The sequence below is a fragment of the Empidonax traillii genome, unplaced genomic scaffold (assembly GCF_003031625.1).
Source record: "Empidonax traillii isolate 1590-97213 ecotype Southwest subspecies unplaced genomic scaffold, ASM303162v1 scaffold264:size1143063, whole genome shotgun sequence".
Classification (NCBI taxonomy): Eukaryota; Metazoa; Chordata; class Aves; order Passeriformes; family Tyrannidae; genus Empidonax; species Empidonax traillii.
In genome coordinates this window covers 641,654-659,723 of record NW_020955457.1, presented here as the reverse complement: position 1 = coordinate 659,723, position 18,070 = coordinate 641,654, and the positions used below count along the sequence as shown (strand labels likewise).

Sequence of the window (18,070 nt, the reverse complement as noted above, 5' to 3'; positions counted from 1 at the left end):
AATTTTCTTATAAGTTTACTATTATTTCAATGACACTGTAGCCTCAGAAGGCAGAAGGTAGCTGCCAGTGAAGCAGTAGGTCACAGAAGAATTAATGAAAGTATCAGCAATGCATGGGAAAGAAAAAGACTGTTTTTAGGACCAAGCTTTGACCAGTTCAAAAGTTATACCATGAGTGTGTTCAGTAAAAACAGATACCATTCTCCTAACCACAGCCACTATGCATGTGCGTACTACCAGGAAGGTAATGGATTTGCATAAGAAGCAGGAAGAGTTTACACATACAAAAGGTTCTCAGAATTCCCATCCTATGTTTACAGCAGATCTCATCAAACAGAAGCAAGTACAAATTCAAGAACTGTGAAACAAAGAACTGGAGGCTCTTCAGGTAAATTTCCTCTAGGGCAAGACAGAAACCAACCAGTAAAATCCAGAGTTTGCCAGTTGCTTAAGTGCTGAAGGAGCCACGCTGTTGCCTGTAAATGACCAAGAGGAATTTGGGCAATGTCCATGTGGACCGCCTTGCCCTGCTGAATTAGCAAGACCTGGCAACAGACCATGGACAAAGCAATGAAATTCGCTTCCACTCCACCTTGCAACCGGGAATCAACAGCTAATGGCCCCTTTGGATTCCTTGAATCTGCTGGCTGAGCTGGCAGGAAGAGTCCAGCAAGGGGAACCACTGGGAACAACTCATCACCTGTGCCAGGTAATGCCTGCCAGATGAGAGGCAGCTGTGGGAGCAGCTGAAGAGGTTGCCATGCTGCTGACCCATCCATCGACAGTGGCCATGCAGGCAGGGAGGCAGGCTCAGGTTTTGCTTTTTCCATGTTCCTGGCTGTTTCTGGTATGTCCAACATACTGAGAATTCTGCTGACTTCTATGGGAAATGCCACAGCTCTGCTCTGTACTAAAGCAGGTAGTATGTGCCTGAGGATATGTTTGCAAACCTCAGCTTCCTTTAAAACATTCTCATTTCAGAGACATCTGACACTCATCTCTAGTGAATAAAATTGTCTTTGCCAGGGCATAGCTAACACTAGACTGCCCCTGCTCACATGCACTAATTAAAACACAAGAGATACCTTCAGCTCTGTCAGAGGGCAGGTTGCTTTAGAAACCTAGCTGGACCATCTTCCTAGCAAGCATTTTCTTGCCATCTTTTCCACAAACTTAATTTCATAAATCATGACCATTAGTACAGAAAGAAACCCATCAAAATCCAGAATCCACAGCTGTAAGTTAAAGTAGGCACTAGATGTAAGTGTAACCAAGTAACAACAGCTATCTCTGTCCAAAATGGCCATCAGTGAGTGAGTTCATCTAACTAAACAGCAAAGTCAGTTTAGCAGAGCAGGAGTATATTTGACTACTTTCTTGGAAAAGGCTTACTTTTAAAAAGGTGTTATTTCACGTACAGCAGCAGTCCTCATTTTCAAAATCAGAATGTTTCACCTCTTGTAAACAGGTATTTTTTCAAGACTGTTCAAGGCAAAGGCATAATGAGTTCAGCAAGTGGAGCACTAAACAACAGCCTGGCAGTGCAAACAACTCACAGCTGTTGCTGCTCTTCGACAACACTTGGAAAATCAGCTTCAGGTGAGTGTTTCTGTACATCTACTTGCGCTATATTCTTCAGCCATCTAATAGTCACACTGACCACACCCTTCCCTCCCTTTCTACCGTTCTTAGTCCTTCCTGTGCCATGTAACATCACAGATGTATAAGGAGAAAAATAAGCTAATGCTCAGCTACAATTTCTTGCATTTCCAGGAGAAGCTGGGACAGTTTGGCAAACTGCCTTGCTAAAATGGTGCGATTAGACACTAATGAAGAGCTCAAATGTGCGTCCAACAAGGAAAAAAACACAACCTCATGTTATTTAAGAACTTCACCACAAGCTTCCTTCCATATCATTTTTAACCACTTTTGAAACATATCTCTCCAAATTTCTCTCCCCTTAGCTCTCCAGAGAGGTTAACATCATTGCTGTAAATTAGTGCTCCATTTGTACAAACTAGAGTCATATCAAAAATGCTACATACATTTTGTGTTCTCCTTTATATACAGCCCACATTTTGGAAAAGTGTGATCCACAGGTCTGCAGTAAAATTGCCACTACCTTAGCAGTGGTCTGAAAATATTTTTGTCCATCTTTTGCCCTAAAGACCCATCAATTAACATTCAGACTGTCAGAGATAGAAGACCAGTGGAATATCGGTGTTGGTCAGAGGGAAATGTCTATTCTGGAACCACACACATGCAGCATGCAAGTCTGTTCTACACCGTCATCCTGTTATTACCCAATGGCATTAAGTGCTCTTTACAAAGGCGCTCAAAAACCCTACAAATTCCTTCCACAAGAAAAATCCTGCTATCTCTGTTCCAAAGTTTTGTTTGGGCTGCAGCCAGAAATCTCAGAGAGGCATTCCTGAAAACCCCTTCAGGATCACTGCAAGCCAATAATGCACAGCTCACTTTCAGGAATTTCTGTTGATAGTCTACCTCTGAGGTGACAAGAGGGACTTCTCACATCACCTGTGCAGCACAAGCTCCTGGCCTCTGAGGCCAAGTGCAAGGAACTGGCTCTGAGAGGTTGCTGTCAGATCAGGGTGACAAGTGATGTCCATTCCAAGTGATCTGACCTTCAAAGCTTTGTAAATGACAATCTCTGACCCCTGTTATCTTGAAGTGATTTACCCAAGTTATACACAGTCAGAGCTGCGCTCTAGTTCATCGCACTTTTTCAGCCTTAAATTTATGTAAGCAAAATATTTAAAACGAACACAACATCCCTAACTCCAACAAAAAGCTCTGCTGCAAAACTATATGTGCTTTTCTCTCTGCATCTCAGGTCTCCTTTCATATCACTGCTCACAGATGTTCCTCTCTCCCTTGAATTTTACACACTATTTTCAAAGCTCCCTTTTTTTTTTCTTCTTTTCTGCCCACTGTTATTCATCTCTTCAAGCCATGACCTGGGATCCAGCAGGTTTTCTACATCTACAAAGCTTCTATCCCACTAAATTCTCAAGGACAAATTACTCAAAGAATTCATAAAACTTAGAAAGCCTATAGCTACACAATACCAATAATTAAAGCAAAAATTGCTCCTGCATTGGATTGACGTTAAATAAAAATCTGTATTTGATATATTGAACATTTGCATAACACCATGTGATATGTAATATCCTATAGGATAGAATAGTTCTATTTGGAAAGGACCTCCAATGATCATCTAGTCCAACTGCTTGGCCACTTCGGGCCATTTTAACCAAAAGTTAAAACATGTTATTAAGGTCATTGTCCAAATGCCTCTTAAACAATGACAGGTTTGGGGCATTGATCACCTCTCTGGGAAGGCTGTTTTACTGTTTGACAACCCTCTTGGTAAAGAAATATTTCTAATCTTATATTTATTTGCATAGCAATGCTTATATAAAACATTTATATAATATTCTTAATGTGCCTTTTTGTCATACCTTTTAAAGTTTTCCTATCTTTCTTCATGAGTTACAACAAATTAGTGTAATAGCGTACAAAAATCTGCAAACTCTAATGCATCGGAAAAACCCTAAAAGATTGGTTAGCAATAACCTAACAGAAATGCCCTCATTACCTATTAGTAACATGAACTACAAATCACAAAACCACAATTATTACTCTACTTTTGTTACACGCCTCCCTGGACATCTAATGCTGGTAACTGTCGAAGACAAAACACTGGGCTCTGGGCACCTTTGATCCAGTCTGTGAAACACAAATCACTCTGGGGTCTCTCTCTTCAGGTTTGATTTATGACATGGGATAACCTGTATATTTTGAAACAATTCTCCTGGTTCATGAATCATATACTAGTATACTGAAACATCATTTCACAATAATTTAAGTAAGAATTTGAAACCAAGTAGAGTCCACTGAGGTTAAGAGATGTTTGACCAATTAACCTGACACAAGAAGTAAAAAACAATACCTTTATTAACACTGGAGGAATCTCCTAAGCACAAAGTCACTAACTTGTACTTACACTTTCAACACATGGCTGCTCAAATTGAAAGCAGCCTTTCCACAAAGGAAAGCAGATGTGTGCTGCTGCCATCTAATCAGGGTTTCACTGACATCTAGGTAGGTCACCAGCAGTGACCTCACACATTCCCTTTGAAACCTCTTTTATCTATTTCCTCCTCTCAAATAACCTAATTTACTCAAAATTTATCTGAAAATTGATTCTTTATGCAAAAATCCCTGAAGATAAAGCTGCCCAGCATGAGTTTCAGACTCTGAAAGAAATAAAAGCCCACTAATTTTGAGCATATTTCCTAAACTTTACCTGAGCAGAGAAGTCGATTAGCTTTGGAAGCAACAATTTACTTCCTTCATCACTCTTCAGGAAATCCAGCAAACTTCCTGTTACAACAGAGAAAGATTAAGTCAGTGCAGCTTATTACCAAAAGAAAGGTCACACCAGTCCCCAACTTTCTGGATCCCAAAGTGATGCAGTGAAGTGTTTTGATGTATTTTCAAGTTGACCATGGTAAGACAGTTTCTTTCCATGATTTAGCAACAGTAACATCCAAGTCTGCATGTCAGACATCTGATTTTAGCCATTTTCCTGGGTGTAGAAAACTCCCATCAGACCACATCTCAGTTTAGTGGTGCTGAGTTTGATAAGCATGCTAGTCTATGGACCGTCAGGAAAGCTGCCTAGGAGGAGTACTCACATCAAGCCTTTCCAAGTCATAAAGCATGAATACCTCAACAAAAAATTGCTAGAAAACAGAACAAAACAAGAAAAATTATCACCTATGCAAGGAAACCTTGCATATTTTTTGCAGCATTGCTCTGTAAAGGTTGTCCTTTTCTAGTAGTGCAGCCATCCTTGCAGGACCACACCTCACTCACCTTATTACACACACCTTTACCAATTCATGGGCCACATAAGGCAATTTCTAAGGTGTATTTTAATTGCCTTGCTATGATACCAGACACAAAAGTTAGGTATGGACTCCAAAGGAACCAGAGCTATTTTGGGGTTATCCTCTGATTCAGAAACAATTAAAAATGCTGCATTTAAGAAAACTGTAAAATCACATTCACAAATGCAGCAATAAATCATAAAATTAAAGCCTCAGCCCATTTTAAGCATAGGTGCTTCTTCAGTTAATACCTGAGCACTCAAAAAAATAACTCTACCACTGCTTCCTTTTTAAAGAAAGGGGACTAATTTAAGAGAAGCAGAAGAGTTCACCTAAAACACTGCTTGCAGATCCAATGTTTTTCTCACCTTTTGCCATGAATTCTGTTATAATATAAATAGGCTCTTCTTTGGTCACTACAGCATAAAGCCTAACCAGCTTATCATGCTGAAGCGTTTTCATGAGATTGGCTTCTTCCAGGAAGGCTTGCACAGACATTGTTCCAGGCTTCAGAGTCTTCACAGCCACTTTCGTACTATTGTGATAGTAACCTACAAAGAGGGAGTACAATCAGCGCAGTTGAAGTCACTCTGCACCACACAGCATCCCGACTAGCAGGAATTTGTAAAGCAGGTGAGGTTAGATTCCAGGAACAGCTAAGAGTCTGAAAGCAAGTGCCAGATGTGGCACAAATATTTATGCTAGAATTCCTTTTTATTTTGCAACTGATACAACGTTGCAGTGAAAAATGATCCATTCCCTATATTTAGCAATCAGTCATCTCAAAATAAAAAAATATATATAAAGCAAGCAAATGATTTTACTTCATACCAAGTTTTCATTCACAAGTGGCACATAAAATACTTGTCAAGACATGTTTCAATGAATGTCCACTTAAATTTTCCCAGAATCCAATAGCGTCCGAGGATTGACTGCAAGATTCTGGAGTATCTTTAAATCCCATGATTTTTGCTATTTTATGCATGCCAGTCTCATGCTTATAACCCTTTCCGTAACCCTCAGTGCTCAAAATGGAGCATTACGGGAAAGTGCAGTCAAATGAGTGTTCTTGTGACCAACAAGGATATGCTGCCAGGACTGCAATCCTCCAGTGTTCAGCACAAGATTTAAAATGTGATAACTTCTTATCACATAGCCCATGCCAAAAGTGGAGGAGACTGTGGCTGTGGTTCATTTCTTTGTTTATCAAACCTTCTAATGTAATAGTCTAGTTACATAAAAAGTAGAGGGAATTATTTTCTGATTTTCCCAAACATGAAATAAATGTTAAAATAGCATTAAAAATAGAGTAGTAAGCACTGATACTAAAGTTTATCTCATGAAGTAATTTAATTTGAAAAATAAAAGAAATAAAAGAGAAAGAAAGACAGGGATAGGGATATAAACGTAAGTTTTTTACCCCATCATACCCATTGCAACACTGCAGAAATGTTTCTTAGAAGAGGTAAAACTTTCATGACTCAATGAAATAGACTCATTGCCTTGTTCAGCAACATTGCAGACTATCACCACCTCCAAACTGGAATCTACTGCTTCCTTATCCTATTTATCATCCTGACAAAAGAAATCAGTGGCAAAGCAAGGACGTAGTTCCCAGATCTTAAGTGATTGTTCTAACCACTGCATCTTCTTTTTTGGAAGAAGAATCAGCATCCGAGAAAAGCCACTTAGCCAATCACAAAATATTCACCTGCACAATTATAAAATCCATTTTTCCAAACATGGTCAGGTCAAAGCATAACATAGACATTTCTCTAAATTACTTAACAGTAAAAATTACAGCTATAGGTCAAACCTGTTTATATCTATTAGAAAAAAAAATATTAAATGTATTTCTTTCTGCTTAAGAATCTGAAAGCTTATTTGTATAATTTCTACTATTCCATCCCATACGCTAAAGCAGAGCATGATTTCCACTCTTAGTTTGTTGAATTCTCTACTAAAAGTATCAATAAATATCATTATTTCTGTGAACCAATTATGAGCAACACACCATTAGCTATGTGACAGTATTTTCCATTCACTACAGGGATCTATCAAACTAGAGTCTTACATACAGAAACTTGGCTTTACTACAATGCCTCAGTGACACTGAGGTTTTCTGCTGTAAAAAAGTCTACCCTGACCCTCTGGTCGTAACATACAAAGCAAATAGCTGGTGGGAGCACTAGAGATAACTGATCTTGATCTCTTTTATGTTCATTTATTTCATCAGGTATTGCCAGGGATGAGACACCAAAACCCTGAGGAAAGGTGGTCATGAACTCTATGAGCACACACAAAAAAGTGGACCTTGAGAGTCTGGCAAAACTGGAATTTGTCACCTCTCCCACCCATATTATCATCAAAACTAGTGTTAGCTTTATTTGGGCTGAGACCTGGAGCAGGCAGCATCTTTTTGGTATGCATCTGTACCACTCCAGCCCAACAATGTCCTAGTCCTCATGCCAGGTCACCTGTCACTGCTGTGAGAATCTCTGTGGTAGTGCCCATAAAGATAATCTGCTTAGCTGGCAGAATCTTACTGTTCAGATAAGGAACTGCAGCCTTTGTTCAGGTGGAGAGAAAACTGGTAACCTCAAAGCACTTTAGGGACAGCAAATTTAAGGTTTAATCTGCATCACAGAAGGATTCTAGTAACTGCACAGAGAGCTGTGGGAAGGGGTGACTACGGCATCATCCCCCAGCTTCATACAGTGCCTAGGGCTCTGAACTATTCACTAACACCTGCCTTGGCTGAACTGAGCCTGATTCTGGGTGTAGACTGCTTGCCATATTATATGAATGAACCACGGTCTGCCGAATGAACTTACGTCTGCCACCTAAATGTGAATTCAAAAAAAAAGATAAGCCATGAAATTCTTGCTTAGATCTAGAACATCTGACATGAATTTCAGATTTTTTGCAACTAACATTCAGCTCATCTATGTATTGTCAAATTTCTTTTCTGATACTAATGAGATGTACCAGTAAGTTTTCTTGGTTCGTTTTAGATGTCTTTTATTGTAACAAAAGGATTTCTGTGATATGATTTCCTCTGCTTTTTTTTTTCTAACAGCTGCAGAAGAAAATACTCCTTCAAAACACATATTACTTATATTCTAATTCAGAGGTTACTGAATAAGAGAATCTTTTACACCTGAGATGCAAGCAAGATGTGCCTCATTAATAAAATACACTATAATGGCTGCATTTGCCTTGTTAACTTTCCTCTTAGCCCTGCTTGAGAATTTTCTTCATGGATTATTAATACCACAGAGCATCATGATTCACATCATATCAGTGCACACTAGGAACAAAAATGCATAAAACATAGACCCTGCTCTTGCAGTGCTGCTCTGGTGCATCACATCACCAAAGTAGCTGCCCAGATGCACTGAACTCCATGGTCTAAAAACCTTTCATACCATGGCAGGAGGTGAGTCTCTCTGCAGTTTCAGCTTCTGTTAATCAAATGTGAAGCAAGCAGTAGTATGAAAGTCTGAGGAATGTATGATGATGTCTCACACTACAAGCCATGTTCTTCTCTACATCTTAGGATAGAATTCTCAAAAGAATTTAGTGTTTCAGGTATGCGTTGGAGTGCTTTGAGGATACAGGGGCTTGTTTTTTTGTTCCTAGGGTTTTCTTAGTCCTCCCACAATATAATCTAACTCCCTCCAAAATGTTCACAAGGAAGATATCAATGTGGAAGCCCAGAAAGTACTTACAGGCATACTAAAAAGAAAACAGTATAAAAGATACCCTTTTCTATCTTCACATTGCAGCAACAGTATTGCCCTTGGTCGTCAAGCGGTTAAGGCGCGGCACTATCAATGCCGAGACCCGGGTTCGATTCCCGGTCGGGGCCACTCCCCAGGCAGATGGAGCTCGTTAGCCCTGTAAGGCAATCCATCTACGTCCTGAGGACCTCGCTGCCACCGTCCAAGCTCACTTGGCCCCGGCAGATGAACCTCAGGATTAAAGGGTGGGCTCAGTTCCGCGCACACTGTGTCTCACCTAAAAAGTCCAATGCGCAGGCTGGAAGGTGTAAAAACCTTCCCCGGTTCTTCGTTCGTGAAGACTGGCCATTATTATCTCTATTCCCATATCTCACAGAATCACAGAAGGGTTCAGGTTGGAAGGGGCCTCTGGAAGGCACCAGTGTCCAACACACCTAATCAAGCTGGTTGTCCAGGATTGTGTCCGTTTGGCTTCTGATTCTCTTCAAGGATGGAGACACCACAGCCTCTCTGGGCAACCAATGCCAGTGCCTGGTCACTCACTCAATGAAAAAGGGTTTCCTGATGTTCAGGGGGAGCCTCCTGTGTTTCACTTTGTGCCCTTTGCTTCTGGTCCTGTCACTGGGCACCACTGAGAAGAGCCTGGCTCCGTCCTCTCTGCATACCTCCTTCAGCAATTTACATACACTGATAAGATCCCCCAGGCTGAACAGTCTCAAGTCTCTCAGCCTTTCCTCAAGAGAGAGGTGCTCCAGTCCTTTCAACATCTTTGTGGCCCTTTGCTGGACTCTGTCCAGTAGCTCTACATCTTTCTTTACTAGGAAGCACAGTTCCTCTGAGCAGGACACTGTTCCCTCTGAAACCACAATTCTAAGTACCCTTTATCAAGAATAAATTTATTTAGTAATTAAGCCATGGGACAGTATTGCTCTTTAATTCACACTTCAGCTGAAAAATAATTTTGCTGTATGTGAGGTGGCAGCATAACAACCAGCTCTCCAGTCAGGACAGCACAGCAATGAGGTTCTTTCCCAGTACCTCTACATTCCTCCCAATGTCGCTGGTTGATCATTACAATACACAGTGTTTGCTGACACCCCACACCACACCGCTGACCCAATATTCGCTATCCAGCTTGAAGTTCCTTGGTTCTAAGATTACCCACGCTCCTGATTTGAGTGGACTTGTGCCATGCAAATCATCTTCTTTTGCTTCAGAAAGGAAGCAGAGAAGAGGAAACACAGTGATCGCTTTCACAGTACATTAATTTTTCTCACACTGCAGCATTTCAGACACAGGGGTTAGGCCCAGTTTAGATGTTAAAATAATGACACAAACAAGAGGAAACATCTTGAACCAGAAACATCCTTCTAAAATTTTATTCCTTTGTGCAGAATTAGTCATTTCCCAAAATGGTCTACATTTTCAAGCAGTTGATTATCTCCTACCAAAAAGTTCTCCACAGTATTTCAGTGTCAGTTGAACATTTCTGGTCCTGATTTATTAAACAGAAATAACTGCACAATGACTGACACTTGTCCTGACTAATATCTAAACTGTCATTCATGTATATCATAGCTAGAGGGTTTCTTAAGCCTTTTCTCATGAAGGCAGATAAAAGGCTGAATTTGGCTGCATTATTCTATAGAGATGTGTTGCTTGCATTTTTTTACATGATTTATACCAAAAGATTACACCTATGACTGAATTAGAGCTTTCTGATTGACACTGTAGTTGCATGTGTAATTTGCCACTCAAACAGCACCAATCTGTGCTTTGCTCTTCTAAATGAGAGCATCTCTTCAAAGCAGTGACATTCCTGTCAGACTGACCCACTCTTATAGGTCATCAGAGACCCTTTCATAGCTTTATGTCTTCTAGCAAGCTTTGGGATACACTCTTAAGTTGCTCAGAAATACCCTGCCTACAGAATCTTACACCTTAAAATTAATAATAATCATGATCACCATCATCTGATCTATTACGATTATAACTGTAACAATTTTATTCCTGTTTAAACATAAAATCCAAAGAAGAGATTCCAGGAAAGACCAAGAGAATGATTTGGTCTTAAAAAAACATCCTAATGAAGACTTCAGGAGGAAGGTATAGTTTACCCCAAACAAGGTGGTAACTGGTAAAAAGTGCATAAGTAACGAACAGCACACAGAACACGCAATACAGAAGCCAAAAGAATACTCAGATGTCAGAAGAGGCAGCATTTCAAAAGCAAGATGATTAAACTATTTTCACTATGCCCATGTGACACTGGACATAGCCCCTTGAAGTCACCAAGGCTGAGAAAATATTGCTTCTAAGCCAACAAAGATAATTATTTAGGTGACAATAATTAATGCTCTAATTTTTTGCTGTGTGTGTGTTAACAGTTACAACTTGCAAGTCTTATGACAGTTTTATTATTGGGGACTTCCATGATAATTCAAGGTAGGGGGTGTTCAGTCTCTAGTCTTCCTTCTACATAAGTCACCTACTTTCTGAGCAGACACTGGCAGACAATACTCTTGGGTCAAGTCTGTTCTCTTTTTTCACCCAGTCTGTCAGTCCCATGCACTACACTAGAGCATCTTCTTTACAAAGAGACAATGAAATCTCTATAGGCAATGCACTAAAAGACATTGTTTCTTTTTATTTCATGTTCTTTAACACTTTCTGATTTGAAACAAAGTTCTGAGAGACCCATTGATTTTAAGGCTTGGGAGCCACATCTTACTATAACCTTCTATATCCCCCACAAAACCCTACTGAAAAAACCCTATTGTCTTTAACCCTGTAAATTACAGTGCTCACTCACTACTTTTTTCGTTTAAAGGACTCCAAAACGATTTATTCCACTTATTTTTCAGGTATCTACCTTTTTTTTACAAACCTCCTCTCCTCACAAGAAGATGGACCTGGTTTGGCTGTTTTACAAGTATATCGGACCAGGTTCATGTCCTCTACATTTTTGAATGACTCTGAAATGACACTTCTTTCAGAGTTAAATACTTATTTCAAAAGAATAAACTTACCCATCCAGACTTCTCCAAACTGACCAGCTCCAAGTTTCTTCACTAATTTAATTGATTCCCGTGGAATTTCCCATGCATCTTTATCCCATGGTTTTTGAGGCTTGGGACTAATACAAGCTTTTTCCAACTTTCTGCATAAACCATCTGATTGCTCTGGTTTTGAAAGAAAAAGAACAAAATACAAAATACATTACACTTCTGTGACTCATGACTTGAGACAAACATCACTTAATTATAGGTGTGGGCTACCTCAAATAATGCTAAAATAATTGGACGCTGTGATTAAAATGTAGCCTACCTGGTGCTTTCACATAACTTCAAGTGCCTCTGATCTGAAATTTGGTTTTCAGAGATAAATTTAATATAGAAATATCACATGCATATGGCTATTGGCAGATTATTAAGGGGTTTTAGTACAATTTGTACCAAATAAATACAATATCAGATCTGATTACTAACAGTAAGTTGATTAAGATCCACACTGGAGTCAGGCTTGGGACCTGTGTTGTGAATTTGTCATTAAATTTTCTTGCAACATGGTTTCAGACAGATGTGCATGCAAGCCTAAGTAGGTCAACATTATTTTTTCTCCAGACAATGACCAGCTATAACTTTTATATAAATGTTGAATAATTCTCAGGTTTTCCAGCTGTGCCAAAAAAACTAGTACACGTATCTAACAACTCTGAAAAATTTCATGGCCAAGTCCTCAGAATGGTTTTGAAAAAAAACTATGTAATTTTATGTCTTATATTTTTTTGTCTTTTCTGTCTTCCCAGTTACAAGACCAAGAAACCCCATATTTTGGAGCTATCCACTAGAGATCATGCAGAATTAAAAGCCAGTTTTGCAGTAAAATATAGGTAGAAACTTGTCCCGCTCCTCTCTCCCCTTTTTTTAAAGAAATGTATACATTCTATGTGGGTGTAATTTTCTTTCTTTGAAGTCTATGGAATTTTACTTCCTTCAAAATGCTATTAAAATGATTAAAAAAATACATTTATAGGAGACAACACAAGTCTGTATGTATGTCTGCTAATTGTCAATAAGAATCTACTCTCAAATACATAATTAATTTATTTAAATTGAAGGCAATTCTTACTACAGTTTCACATTATTATAACTTTCATGAGGTGTTTTATAAACCTAGTCTTTATTTCACAATGGTATGCCACAGGAAAACAGCATTAGGTCTGACTATGATAACAACATTACTTGGGTTCCAATCAGTTTTACTTTATCTTTGGTAACATGCATGCCTGAGTTATTTAGGAAAAATAAAAATAAAAAAAAAAGATTAAAAGCTTTGAAACAAGAGAAGAAAGCATTTATTTTCCATCACAGGAAATAATGGCTGCATTCTATTGAGTAATTCACTAATTGTTTTAACTTACTTTGATAATGTTTGATCATATCATTGATGTTGGGAAAAGTTATTCTTGGAGAGATGTAAAATCCTCCATTGTCTAGACTCCTGATTTTGTAGTGCTTAATAACATCGCCATGCTGCGGATCGTAGTCTCTTATGGAGAGCGAATAGCTGCCTGTGGATAAAGAGGGAATGATCATTAACAGATAGCAAAAGTCTACAGTGTCCACACATATACAGTTGAGCTCAACAAAATCACCATTTTGTCTGTTTTCCTTTTTACTCCCCTATTTCCTCAAACAGCATTTTGCAATCAACAGGAGGAAGTTAGCCCATAGCTGGTCCTGAACCGGTCACCAAAATGCTTACAGTGACACTTTCTTTTTCAATCTTATTCAACAAACTCAGGAGTTCCATGTTCCAGGCAGCTCCACATTCAATGCCCAGTTTTGTGGAAAGTCCCCCAGCTTGGCTGGGAAAGAAAGACCGGGGCTGTCACACTACTCAGGCAGAAGCTGAAAATCAGAGATCAGCATCTCAAAAACGGAACACGCTGGTTGTTGTGGGCCAACTAACAAAAGGATAGTTTGGAGATGGCTTAAGGCATACAGGAGGGAGAGCATATCTGTTAGTCTTAGGCAGTCTAACATCAGCTGGGATTTAATTCGGGGCAGGAGAGCATCTGCTCTTAGCTACAGCACTCTTCCTTTCTTCTACTGGTACAATTCTTGTGCATTTTCAAAGGACAAGAAACCACCTCACCCCCTTATCTCTCCTCACACACAGATCCAGTGACAGTGGGGTACTTTGCCTTACTCTCAGTAGTCTGTGTTGAACTTAGGAGTCTTCCTTTGAAAACTTCATTTAGGAGTCTTCATCTGAGAGCACAGAAACAATGATATAGACCCATTACAGAGCTACACCTCATCCAGAATCTGCAGTACTGGGGCCAAAAAAGCTACCCTGTGGAGGGGACAGATATATGATCTGCCGAAGAGCTTCATATGTCTTCCTCTGGAGGATGCACTGTTGCAGCATTCAGCTGGAACATCCAGTCAGACTGCTGTCAGAGTCCAGACCCTGTGGTAAAACTTCCCAAAGTCCCAGCTGAAGAGCCGGTAAACTTCACTAAGGTTTTCAGCGCAAAGTGCTCTGCCTACAGCATAAAACTTTACAAAAAAGCTTTTTGGACAGAATCACACTACACTGTAGAAGTGAAAACCCTCATTATACACTAACTATACTTTAAACTTGCAACAATGGATGCAGGCCCAAGAATGGAAGACTACAGGACACAGCAACCACAGTAAAGAGTCTTCCAATAAAGGAGTCACAAACATTAAGAAGAGAAAAGATGCTACTTCATCCATTCCTGCTTCTTGTCAGTGTAATCACACCCGCACACACACTTTTTCCCCCCGCATCTCAGCTTTGGGTGTTATTCTCTTCTCTAGCTTCCTGGTGATTTTCTCATTCTTCTCACTCCTACAGAACTGCAGAAAATTCACACAATAGGACACACTGTGACTACTCCACATCCAGTGCCACTTGATGGTATTTTTTTGTGAAGACTTACTGTGTATTTTTAACTCTGTATCAATTCCAAAGCAACCCACCCCAAAGCCTACCTTTTAATGTTTCGCTTTCTCTGATAAGGAAAGCTCCAGGACTATTTCCAGGAGCCAGGAGTAGTCTTTCAGCATCTTTTCGGGTTATGTCTTTGAAGAACCATCTGAAAAGTATTTCAAAGAGTTACAAGCGTTTCTCTCCCCATCTACAAAGGATACACCAGTAGGGTGGAGAAGTTAGCCACTATTTAGAACCTGGAAGAACTTACTCTTCTGTTTCTAGGGTGTTTACTTTAGCCACATAGTTACTGGGAATGAAGCCTTCTTTCCTTGTCGTGAGAGATTTTGCTCTCCACCATTCTCCCAGCCTGAGAAACAGAAACAAGAGTAGGATTCACAGGAAAGAAAAATGATAAATTGTTATTTAAATTCTAGTGTGCTAAGAGCTCTGCCTACGCTGGAGAGAGAAGCATAATCTTTCCTGTAAACTCAAGCTCCCTGAGAAGCCATTGGCTCCACTGGATCAATGCTGTCTGCTGTTACTGAGGGCAGCTGTCAAGTCAGAGAATCACAGACCCATAGAATGGTCTGGGATGGAGGGGACCTTTAAGATCATCTACTTCCAACCCCCTGTCATGGGCAGGGACACCTTCCACTGCAGCAGGTTGCTCAAAGTCCCATTCAACCTGTCACAACTCCAAATGTATTTGTACTATCATATATAAGGGAGCTCACTTACCATTCATAGACCTATGTTATGAGTAAGGAAGTGAGACATTATAGATAGAATTAGATGAGCCCAAAGAAAATCTACAATACAACCAGTACTGTCATACTTACTCCTCAATAACTTTCAATTTTTCTCCTTTTTTGAAGGACAAGTCCTCTTCATGAATGCCATCATAGGGATACAAAGCTACCACAATGACTCCATGCTCCTCTGTGTCTAGAAAAGTAGAAAGACAAAGGCGCGTTCACGTCATTTTGCAGGCTGACATGGGCATAGCATGCAGTTGTGAGATTTCTATAAAAACGTACCTTCACTGGCAAACCTCTGTCCTGGTAAGAGATGTGCTTCTGGATTTGCCTACAACAAAATAAGTCTTTAATTAAGCAGTCTTAGATCATTATGATGATCTCAAATTACAATTACATAGTATCCAGTTGCTTTGGTATCATCTTATGTGTCTTAAGAGGGAATGCTCCAGTATTTCCCCACCATTCTTCAAAAGCAAATTACAATATGAAAGTATAGTAAGTGAGTTCACTGTGTCAGCTGCTGAGAGAGGAGAGAAGGGGGCCATTCACACCCGCAGAGACCATGGTCCCCTAACAAGGGCAGTCAGGAGACACGGTTTCCTCAGCACGGTAGAGAAGGTGGAGAAAAAACGGTACCAGTCAATCTGAAAATCAGCAAACCCACTTGGTACCCAGTGGTATTCCCCATCCCAGCACCCTTCTTTTCCAGTGCCAGCACACATGAAAGTACCCTTATCCTGTTCCTGCCTCAGCACAGCTCTGCTCCCTTCACCACTGCACCTTCTCCTCCCATCCTTACCTACACACCTCACACAGGGTCAAGTAGCGGCCTTCAGTGAGTAAAAGGAAAGTTGACCAGAGCTGGTAAAGAATCGCCCATGATTACTTCAGCCTCTAAGTATAATAATCAGCACCTGGATCCCGCAGCTGTTAGAAACCCAACACTGATGCTTTTAAAAATGGTTCTAAACTACTGCAGGTTTTCTAAATTCATCTAGCAGTCCTCTGCAGTCATAGTTATATCTATATCAAACATTGCCAAGGATTACTGTTTTCATGAAGAAAATATGACAAACATAGATTAACAAATCACCAAGTTTTAATTTTTATTTCCCTAAGTACTTGTTCATTGAGGGTGAACTGCAAAACTCCAAAAGCTCAATTGTGGATTAATGATTATTTGAATTTTTCCATGCATATGTTTTGGATTGAAATTTAAGTTATGCCAGTCATGCTTTGATCTTGCTACAGGAATTCTCCCCTGAGACTATCTACTTACTGGCCTTTGCTGTTTATTGGACGTTGGATCCCTCACATAAATAGTTCGTTCAGTTTTACGTACTGGTTGATTCTTCAAATCTAGCCCATCTCCATGCAGATTCTCTTTCCTTTTTGATTTTATACATCCCATATTTCCTGTTGGAATAAAAAAGGTATTAAACAAAATCATTATGCCATAAATCAAGCCCTTTCCCATGAAATCATCTGGGCTACATAGAAAAAACACGCTTCCTTTTCATAAATAATAGTTCATGGGAAGAACAACTGAAGGTTAGGCACATATGCTGAAAGCTCTTTTCTGTTGCAAAGGAAAGAAATGACTTCTTGTCTCAATCCACATATGAAGTAAATAGTTATTTACCATTTCCACATTTTCAGATTTATTGTATTTTCTCTCCAACCTACCCTACCCTGACAAAACCCTTTGTATCTTTCTGACACTTCTCTAAGCTTTGCAATAGATATAACAAAAATGCAATTACTGTAGTAATTGTTGTAATAATGTAGTGACAACTTTTATCTGCGTGTTTTAACGAAAAGACTGCTTTGGAAAATACAGGAAGAAATTCCAATCCAAATTATGAAAACTGCAGCTGCATCTAGCAATGCTTGTATCTCCCCACTTCGTTTTGCAGATGCCAGTCTAGCAGGGAGCTCTGTTTGTTTCAAATCGCCATCTCACATGAAGCTGATGACTTGTGCAGTCCCAGCTCCATGGCAGACAAACTGCTACTGTGACCTTCAGTAATGAGTCTCCTTGTTCACACCAGCCAGTCACCACAGTCTGAAATAGTCGATGTGTATATATGAGTGGCGGCAAAGCACCACACAAGTATTTCTTTTCCAATACAATTCAGAGGGATAATCCTTCTCTCAGGATGTGCATCCATGCTAAATCAGATGAGATACAGCTGTTAGCATCTGCATGACTGGAACCTGATTCCTAATCCCATGATGCAATTACATAGTACTTCAGCAAGCATATATACAGCAGTATTTCTACATTCCTCCCTCAGAGGAGAGTAATTATACTTACTCTTCAAAGAATCCACTACGAATGCTTTTTAAACCTCTTCTTCCTTCCTCTCTCCCTCCTTTCAGGTCACTGCTCTAATGCTAGGTTCACAGTCACATTTTCCCTTGCAGGCACGCAGTCACACTCCCCCTTGCCCTAATTAATCTTTAAAGCCAGTTCTTCGAAGAACAACATAAAACCTAAAATAAGAGCTCAGTGCAAATACGGGCTCAAGTAAACAAACACTGACTAAAACATAGCTGGAGAAGCTAAAGCAGATTGTAACACCTTATAGTACATCTCACTTTTACCTTCATCTCTAAGACAGAAAACATAGAAAAAGCTAAAGTAGTAGTAGAGGCATCTGCTTGCAGATACAACTGTTTCAAT

At 39.8% G+C, this 18,070-nt stretch overlaps 1 protein-coding gene and 1 non-coding gene across 6 annotated transcripts in view; one reads left to right on the top strand and one right to left on the bottom strand.

The window, feature by feature from the left end:
• Positions 1 to 18,070, bottom strand: part of LYN (LYN proto-oncogene, Src family tyrosine kinase) — a 50,687-nt gene that overhangs the window by 11,844 nt on the left and 20,773 nt on the right. For 3 of the 5 annotated variants that reach the window (XM_027889529.1, XM_027889531.1, XM_027889532.1), the window contains exons 2-10: positions 16,664 to 16,800; positions 15,664 to 15,712; positions 15,466 to 15,571; positions 14,895 to 14,993; positions 14,686 to 14,789; positions 13,083 to 13,232; positions 11,689 to 11,841; positions 5,285 to 5,467; positions 4,331 to 4,407 (exon numbers count right to left, since the gene is read on the bottom strand). In XM_027889529.1, the coding sequence (XP_027745330.1) occupies positions 4,331 to 4,407; positions 5,285 to 5,467; positions 11,689 to 11,841; positions 13,083 to 13,232; positions 14,686 to 14,789; positions 14,895 to 14,993; positions 15,466 to 15,571; positions 15,664 to 15,712; positions 16,664 to 16,795 (1,053 nt within the window). In that variant the 5' untranslated portion in view covers positions 16,796 to 16,800. The remainder of the gene's footprint in view (positions 1 to 4,330; positions 4,408 to 5,284; positions 5,468 to 11,688; positions 11,842 to 13,082; positions 13,233 to 14,685; positions 14,790 to 14,894; positions 14,994 to 15,465; positions 15,572 to 15,663; positions 15,713 to 16,663; positions 16,801 to 18,070) is intronic. The other 2 variants (XM_027889533.1, XM_027889534.1) reach the window with 1 other exon arrangement.
• TRNAD-AUC lies at positions 8,716 to 8,787 on the top strand. Its single transcript has one exon. It is a non-coding gene; the product is annotated as a tRNA-Asp (tRNA).